Here is a 9235-nt window from a genome sequence, read left to right as displayed (position 1 = left end):
TCTGCATGTGCCAAACCGCAAGTATGCGGTCCAATGTACACCCCAAATCCACCTACACAAAATTTATCAAAACAATTTGATTATTAATTCAAAGTTGAAATGTCTACACATGATCTTAATTTGATATGGGAAATTGTGCAATGGCATACTTCAGTAAAGTACAATTAAATGTATAGCATATTGTTTCAATACAAACAATGCAAGTATGGAAAAAAAAAATATTCAGCCTGCATGCATGCAAATGGTACATACATGGTGGTTTCATGTTGAAAACGGCAGGCTCTGCTGCAACACTAGTATTTAAAAGTGTAAATATACGCATCAAAAGACACATACTCAATACACTTAAAATACGTACTTTTTATTGTGAGTTGAGTGTCAAGTCAATGAATTAATTACAAGTCAGCAATGGGCTTATGGGGCCAATATGGATATTTGACCGTGTCCAACTTGGTCTCTGGGAAGACCTCGTTGAGGTCGTCAATGGTCATCTGGTCGAAGGGGATCATATTGTTCAATTTCTCCAACTGTGAGCAAACAGGGAGGAAAGAAAAAGATAAAGAGAGAACATTAATAATTTCAGGTTACTCATGAGATATTTTAGCAGCTATTCATTCTCACCTGTGCCTCATACTGCACAATGCGAGCTTTTGAAGCTTCTATGTAGGCTTCGGCATCTTTGTCCTGGCGAAGTAAAATGAAGGGAAATAATGAGAAACTCAATTCCAGTTCAGAGGATCTCTTTTAAATGATGTTTGGTGATGGCATTCGTTATTTGATGTTAACACTTACAGCCTCCGCCTGCTGCGTGTTGATGGCACTTGTCTGCGTATCAACAGGCTCAGTGATCTTCAGTGCTTTGAACTATAAACCAGACAAAACAATGACGCAACCAGGAAAATAAACAACTCGATTCAGTCAAAGTTGACTTGTAGATGCTGGCTTGAAGTTCCATTCACCTTCTTCTCAAAGTCATCAACCATCCCTGCTTTTGCCACAGCGCTCTTGTAATAGCTCCAGTCGATGGCAGCGGGAGACTCTGGAAGGGAAGCGAGTCTAGACAGGGAACATAAGAAAAACATTAAATGAGCATGTGCTGTTTACTTAGAAAGGCTCCATGCAAACAAAAGTGGAAGCTTTGTCATTTTAACTCATTCGCTAAATTTGCAAATCAATGCTGTCAGAATATCAGCAGTTGTCAGAACGCCTTAGTTACTACTGTAGATCTCTTTTCAGATGGTCAAGACCAACTCTGGTTTTACTGCTTGTCTGACATTTTGTCTTTTAACCTTTTGGAGGATGTTAAGAGCACAACTTGAGCAAAGCAAGCATTATACACCCAAATATTTTTGCTCAGTTATCTTACCGTCACAATCTAGCATCAGATCACGCCTTTTGACCACAACCGCATAACTGATGTCATAAATGCATTGATCTTAATGAAGACCCAATGAGACCCTAGTTCTATTATATTCTCACCGGGTATTGGTCAACCAACCAAGGCACCATTGGTGTCGTATTAGTGCTAGCATCAATGCTAACAATGTTCAAGGTTGTGCTCCATGCTCACACGAACATTCAAACGATTTATGTGCAGTTTGAATTATGTCCATAATGTTTGTTTAGCTAATACAGTAATTAACTCTTCTGTAGGTACTGGCCAATTTCTATTCATCACAACTGCTAAAAGTAAATTAAAATTTACAACTATACAATACAGGCATTATTTATTTATTTGTAATTTGTTTTAAACACTAGCAATCCTTTTGGCTCCTTGTTTGATCAGTTTTGTCAATAGGCGGCAAAGGTTGGAGCGGAACAAACCATACGTGACAATTAAGTGCAATGGTGATGACATTTAACTGACTTAGCAGAAATTGCATCAGTGCGGGTCTTCAGGGCATTGAACATGCCCTTCTGGTTGGGTGGAATGCGCTCAGCAAATGCCACCCAGTCGAGGGCCTTCAGGGCTACACGGCGGCTTGCCATCTTGACGATCTAGAAGACATAATTGTACACATTGAAAATCTTGGACATCTACAGTGAAGGATGTATAAAAATGTTATGATGTGCAAATGTTCAATAACAAAATATCAGTAAAATATTTATATATTCACAACTGACTTAACTATTACCCACTGTAAATATTCAAGTAACTTCTGAACAACTTCAATTAACACAGAAAAGTGCAATTTTAATTTCTTCTGCAATCATGACAAATTGCTTATCAAATGTAAAATTTGTGTTTCACAAGCAGTCTTTCATCAAAACGTGCTAATAAACCAGTTTGCCAACACAGATTATGTGGATATCAACTACTCATTTCACTGTTGACATAATTTCCCAAACAACTGGGTTTAGTCGAGGCACTTTTATATTACAAAATAAAATCCAATGTCACACTACCAAACATAAAATCACACAAGATGTGGCCGGACGGGTTAATTGTTTACATTATGCCATCTAGTGGAAGAATATTTAATTATTCAGTCCGTCACTAAGCCACTTGCGTACATACTGTTGATGAAGACACATTATTTGTAGTACCGCAGAGTAAATAGGTGAACTTGTGTCGTTTTCAGTGGAACACCTGATGAGCTCTCTCGACACACTGCTTAGGAGTAATCCATGTATGTTGATCAAAATGCTACATTAGATTAGGTGGGTTAATAATAAAGTATTGAGGAGCTTCCAATTAACCCGGGATAGTCTCGTGTCAGTTTAACCATCAGAATCTCACCAAACACCAAAACGCTTAAAAGTAAAGTAATCGGGAGAACTACCGTATTTTATACCACATTTTTCCCTCGTCCTTGGCGTGAAATTGAAATTGGCTGCAGAACAACGCTAGCATTGTTAGCCGGCTAGCCAAGGTCAGAGAAGAGCTTTTCGAACGCCAAGGTTTCAGCCAAACATCTATTAACAACAAGTTCACGTTTGCACAGAACGGACATGCAACAGATACACATGCACACCGGCTAATTATTTAAAATAAATTTAGCTCCGCTGCTTCTATGAAATGGACTGCGTATGCGGCGAACTCACCTCGCTTCACCAAATGAGTCTCTGACAGGACTGAGAAGCGGAAGTGATTCTTCTAAATCTTCTTTGAACAAAAAAAAGTCTGTGGTGAACCAGTCATCGCCCTCTTGTGGTCATATGGAACAACTACATTCTTTATTTGTTTCACCCGCGTGTGTGTGAAGAGCAGTAGTGGACAAAATTGTGCTCAAGGACTGATAGACGAAACAATCATAGATGAAAAGAAAAAAAGTTATTTATAATAATAAAATAGCAATTCATTCGTGTTTTAAATGTAATATTTATAATTAAATTTATTTAGAGTTTTGAAGAACATTATTTAATTAAATATATAGCCTACTAATGTTCATGTTTTATGTTATTTACAATTAATAACTTAACAGTTTAACAACTTGTTTAGTACATGCATATATGTAAAATGATTCATGACCAACTAACTAGCTAATGATATTAATCAATAAGCAAATTTCAGGGGGGGAATTGTGTCATTAATTTAACAAATAAGTAGTTTACTGTCATATAAATTAAAATAAATATTCAGCAGATTGCGTGAATTTTATTATTTATCGTTACTTTTAATGTAGCAAAGAATAGGCCTACATTACATTTATTTTTTGCAGTAGATTAATCAACCAGTTTTAATTAGATACATAAATGTAAACATTTATTGGAACATTTATTACACTTTTTAATCAAGCAGTTTGGGGGAGCGTGTAAATTAAAGCAATTATTGCAGGACGCTTGATAATAAATAAATAAATACGTAAATAAATAATTTTTTTGAATTACACAACAGAGGGCTCTGGGGCCCATTGGCCATACTTTTTTAAACTATAATTTTCCTAAACGTGGCGTCGTTTTTACCTCCGAGAGCCACAATTAAATAATATCCATGATTGTATAAATTTCTTCGCGATTCTTTGCAAAGATGCAGTTGAAATCATCGCTGTTTGTTTGATTTGATTTTGAACACCAATGTGTGCGAATCGCCTCGTGTTCCCAAAATAATATTGCTTTGCGATAACAGTAATAATTTCACTTGAAGAATTTACTCCAAATGACTTGAATGACACTATGTTCCAAATTTGCAATTTACATAAATTGTTCGACTCAGAGAACACGTTGTTTTGGCACATTTAAAATAACAATAAGACGTTTGCCAACTGATAAACTGGTTTACATTAAACAAAATTATTATTTTACAAAACATTTAAAGAAACAAAACATATAGGCTATTCAGATATTTTGTAAGTTTATTTACAGGTCACTAAAGATTTTCAGAGAAATGTACACAGTACAGATAGAAAAAGATTCAATAAATACAAATGTCCTGCTTTTCCTCGATTAAGACTGCGGGACTTTTTTTTATTATTATTATTTACATACAGCAAAATACCATAAAATTCCATTGTAATCCTCAGAAAGGCAACGCTGGGAGAGTAAACACTTGATACACACATTTTACAAAATTGTCTCTCTGTTGACAACTTCGTGGTAAGAAAAATAAACAGTTGAACAATTAAGATGACAAAAGTTTGCTGGCAAGTCTTGAAGGCACTTTAAGTGACTGAAACTCACACAAACACACTTTCCCCTCCCACAAATGCACAAAAGTGTATACGTGTCCAACCATATCTGTTTTGGAGGTAAGAAGAAACGTATAGGCTATATGCCTATATTAAAAATATATAATTTGTTCCAGTTAGAAAACATTTATTGTGCCTTTAAGTGTTTTTTTGCAATAATGTCCTATTTACTAATAAAACACACAATCCTACGACAAATAGTACATCCCGTACGTGACAGGTCCACCAAAGAGTCCCGGTACCGGCAGACTGGGCCTGGAGAATGGGTTCGAGGGCCCCCAGGCTGCCGTGCCGTGCACGTGAGCGCTCAGGGGGAAAGGCAACGCGAAGGCGGACAGGACAGGCTTGGAGGCCATCTTAAACTTCTCCAACTCGGCTTCCTGCAAGCGCTTGGCTTTGGCCCTGCGGTTCTGGAACCAGATCTTCACCTGGGTCTCGGTCAGGTTGAGCGAGCTGGAGAACTCTGCTCTCTCGGCGATGGAGAGGTACTGCTTCTGGCGGAACTTGCGCTCCAGGGCCAGCAGCTGAGAGGTAGTGAAGGGCGTGCGAGGTTTACGGTTGTTTTTGTGTTTCCGTAAAGGACACTTGGATGGACTGGAACTCCCTGGCACAGAGACAGAGATAGAAGTCAGTAAGTTTTAGCTATAGGGGGGCGAAATACACACAATTGATTTATTGGAAATGGATGGTAAAGAGCTTGTAGCCACTGCAAGACATAAGGCCGAAATAAAGTAAGAGGCCATGCTGCTCGCTGTGCATTTGCATTAAACAATTCTTCAGTTTCTTTGCAATTCAGTGAAGATGTGTTGGCATGAACTGATCAGTTTACAGTGCCGTTTATTATTATTTTTAGACCCTCTGAATTTATTAACTTTATTCATAAACATGAAAACACGAATAATCCAGCAAGAAAAATATTCCAAAATTTATTAAAAAGGTTACACCTCAAATTGCTGAGTCCAAAATAATATTTAGGTTAAAAATTGCCCTAACCCGCCCACTAATTTGGGTCAATTTGACCCACCTTTTGTTCTGTGCAAAACAACCCCGAAGGATGGGTCAAATACTGACCCAATAAGTTAGCAGATCGGTCCAGTTTTTTTACCCAGCATTTTTAAGGGTGTAGCTTACACGAGGAAGTAATTGCGCCATACATAACTTTGAATCATTATTGCCAACATAACACGACAGTCAGCGGTGCACTTACGAGAGTTGGAAGAGAAGCTATTCGCCTGGAACCAAGTGCTCTGGTCGGTGTCAGCCGCGTGCGATGTGTCCTCCGCGGAGCTGCTGCAAACAGCCGGCGAGCCCTCTGCGTAAAAAGTCCTCGGGGCGAAGTGCGCTGCGGGCTTCTGAGCAAGCCCGGCCGACTCGAAAGAAATCCTACAGGTGCTCTTTTTGGAAATCAAAGACTCGACGCTGAACGGGAGGCGGCTCCTCTCCTTGTCCCTCGTCACGTCTTTGGGCTGCGCGTCCTCCGTCTCCTCCTTCGGATGGACAACTTGAGCGTCTTGGGACGGCGTGTCCTGCGCTGCGTTCATCGTCGGGCGAGGCGATGCGGCCGTGCACCTCACGGTGGCCCGCTGGAAAGAGTGACGGGATGTCGATCGGTGCGTTCACGAAACGATGCGCGTCTCCCGAGTCAGCGACGCACACTTTAACTTTTACCCAGCAGACAGGAAGAGGTGTGTTTCCACTACTAACTCCCACCAATCAGATGGCTAATTTGGGGTCAGCGCGCGGTTTGGATTGGCTCGCAGCCTTCTAAAAGAACATCAATAGGCCTTTGAAAGGAAGGAGTAGTTAATCATACAGACCCCATGCTGCGAGAGGCCATTCATGGCCCTCACAAAGTAGCTAAGACCAATTTTAGTGTAATTAACCAGTGGGGAGGACTCTCTCGACCATTTACATCCATTAGCCGGACACTCCATCGGCAACAATCTCCCAAGTAAGCCGCTATCACGTCTCAGCGGAGATAATGACGTAATGAATTGAATAACAATATTGTGTCATGCATGCACCACGTGATCATGACAATCCATGTGTGTGTGTTTTTTTTAAAGAGAACTAGAATTAAAAGAACAGAAAAGAAAAGGGGGAAAGCTGTCTAAAAAGACTTTCGAGAAGAGTCCTCTCGAAGAAAATCATATTAAACGCGTCCACGGAGAGCGACGCGACGGCCTGATTGATTCAAGCACGCATGCAGTATCACAGCAATTAAAAGCCTGTCACGATCCTTTCTGCCTTCACAATGGCTTCGGCTGAGAAGCAACAGGCCTTTTTCTTCCTCCAGCTCCAACTATTTAATAAGCCAGACAAGTTGTGTTTTGCAGGCGCCAGGCTCGGCTGGATCTCAAAGGAAGATACCTCCGGGAGAAATGACTCCACTAAACCAATTGTCCACCCAAATATTACATTGAGCACTGCGTGGATGGAGAAACGTTTCTCATCCTGCCTGGAAGTGCAATTGAGTGTTGTTTAATATGGTTTGGAGTTTTTAATTTTATATATATATATGTGTATATATATATATATATATATATATATATATATATATATATATATATATATATATATATATAATCTATAGGCTAGTACATGAAATCCATTATGTTACATTCCAATCATGCATTTTTTGTAACTTGTAGCTAGTATTTTAATCTGCCATACATAGATGTAGTCAACTGATATATGGCATATTCTAAATCCCTGTGATGCTCATTGTTCAGCGAGCATAATTACCCATTTTTTCCTCAAGGATGGTGAAGCCATAACACACCCTCCTCGGCCTCTAATTGGCTGGTATTCCTTGCCGTCACTGATTAGATTGCCCAACTTTAGGCATGAGGACTGATGAGCCAATCAGAGGCAAAGTAGGGTGGGTCATGTCGGGGAAAACAATCCTTCAAATAGTGAATTTTAGCTCACGGGAAGCTCTCTGCGCTCATTCGCCTGAGACGCACTTGCAGCGTAGGTTCGATCCCCAGGGATGGATGCTGCTGGTTTCATACTAACTACATGACCATGTTTAGTTTTATAGTAGCTAGGCTAAGTAATTAAAAAAAAACAAGAATGGGGAGAAATAGTTTGAGTTTCGACCTAAAACAATATTGCAGTCTCTCCAGACTTTTTTTTTTAATTATTGTTTTTGTTCATTGTTCACTAAAAAATCTTACATGTCACCAGGACGTGGACTACTTAAGAAGAAGAAAAAAACTTAAAATTGAGAGTATACCTTCTCAAAGTACCATGACTCATGCTGCCACATAATGTGTAAAAAGAAGAAAACTATAACTGACTGATGAGTCATTTTTAAGAATTGTTAAAGCAATTTATGTAACTCGTTATGTATTTTGCTTCCTTTATCTTAAAATCACTTCCAAAATCTGCATTAGGTGGCTGATGAAGAACCGGTGTAAATGTAAGGGGCACACCTTTTGACTGGTGACTCAACATGAGTAAATCCTCATGTTGTGTCCATTTGACAAAGTCAGACCTCTGTCTCCACACATACTGGGGCCTCTTGTTACCCACATGGTTTGGGTTTAAGGCGCCCTTCTATCTACTCGAAGACTCAGGCAGGGTTTCATCTGGTGCATTCAGGTACACTAAGCCATCGAAGCAGCACACAAGTTGACAGTTCGGTTCCCTCCTCTGTTTTATGCCTGGAAAAAAAAAACCAAAAAAACATTGATGCAACACTGTGCATGGGAGTAAGGCATGTCAGAAGATGTTAGTGAGTTTGAAAGCAGATTTATCCATCAAGGTCACACAAGCATGACAGGAAGCATGTTCCCGTCAGATGGCGTCTTAAATGGAAAAGCATTCAAATGCTGACGCAGCGCTCACTGGTCACTTCATAAAGCGCACGTTCACCATTCACTGACATGCAATCATGTCAAATAGCCTCTTTACAAAGACATTCACGGGTTTGGTAATGTTGGAAAGGTTCAAATGTAAGATTATGATGTTGCCCAAATGCAAATGAACCACAAATTAATATGAAAGACATTTTATTTGTTTACGTCTATGAGAGTGTCAGTAAATCATAAATCAGATTATAACAGCAACACCCAAAAAATAATCTGTGGCCAAAATTTGTCTTTACATATGTTTTATGTAGCTCCACTAGTATAAACATGGTATTCTGATAAATACTGCATTTCAGGAAAATTAATAAAAGCAGCAAAATCCACCTATTTTTTAATCCAACTCCATTTTGCACAAACAAAAATCGGCCCTGGCATTTTGACTTCAGCCCACCGGCCCAGCCAGTCTTGCCTAATATGTAGTTCTGCCACTAATGTTTATTGATGATGTTTTTAGTTTGCTATTTATATTCGAAATTGATTAACGGACTGGCCCTTCTACATTGTGGGCCAGTCTCTTGTAGTAAAATGTAAAAAAAAAATCGTGAAAAAACAGTGCATTAGCCCCAAAAGAGGCAGGCCCTCCGGGCATCTGCCCTATACGCCAGATGGCCAGTCCAGCCCTCAGGTGAGCAACTGTGATGTCATTTTCACTCGACAGCAAGTGGCAAAATGGCCGCCCCCTGAGATGGTTGAACATGGGTGACTTTTGCTGCGGAAATCCTTTTCCACAAT

At 39.6% G+C, this 9235-nt stretch overlaps 2 protein-coding genes across 2 annotated transcripts; both read right to left on the bottom strand.

Annotated features, from left to right (window-relative positions):
* Positions 1 to 345: 345 nt before the first annotated feature.
* On the bottom strand, positions 346 to 3122 carry atp5pd (ATP synthase peripheral stalk subunit d). The gene is made up of 6 exons (XM_086082725.1): positions 3046 to 3122; positions 1868 to 1998; positions 960 to 1056; positions 793 to 864; positions 622 to 684; positions 346 to 527 (listed from the first exon to the last, which is right to left on the bottom strand). The coding sequence occupies exons 2-6, from the start codon at positions 1987 to 1989 to the stop codon at positions 396 to 398; spliced, it is 486 nt and encodes a 161-aa protein (XP_085938851.1). The 5' UTR covers positions 1990 to 1998; positions 3046 to 3122; the 3' UTR covers positions 346 to 395.
* A 1355-nt stretch (positions 3123 to 4477) lies between these two features.
* LOC147169940 (homeobox protein MSX-2-like) lies at positions 4478 to 6243 on the bottom strand. The gene is made up of 2 exons (XM_086083056.1): positions 5836 to 6243; positions 4478 to 5232 (listed from the first exon to the last, which is right to left on the bottom strand). The coding sequence occupies exons 1-2, from the start codon at positions 6167 to 6169 to the stop codon at positions 4817 to 4819; spliced, it is 750 nt and encodes a 249-aa protein (XP_085939182.1). The 5' UTR covers positions 6170 to 6243; the 3' UTR covers positions 4478 to 4816.
* Between the last annotated feature and the right edge of the window lie 2992 nt (positions 6244 to 9235).

The sequence above is a fragment of the Leptonotus elevatus genome, chromosome 8, assembly GCF_054856555.1.
Source record: "Leptonotus elevatus isolate MCC_2025b chromosome 8, RoL_Lele_1.0, whole genome shotgun sequence".
NCBI lineage: Eukaryota > Metazoa > Chordata > Actinopteri > Syngnathiformes > Syngnathidae > Leptonotus > Leptonotus elevatus.
Note: the sequence above shows the minus strand (reverse complement) of the source record. Positions and strands in the feature narration are given on the sequence as shown.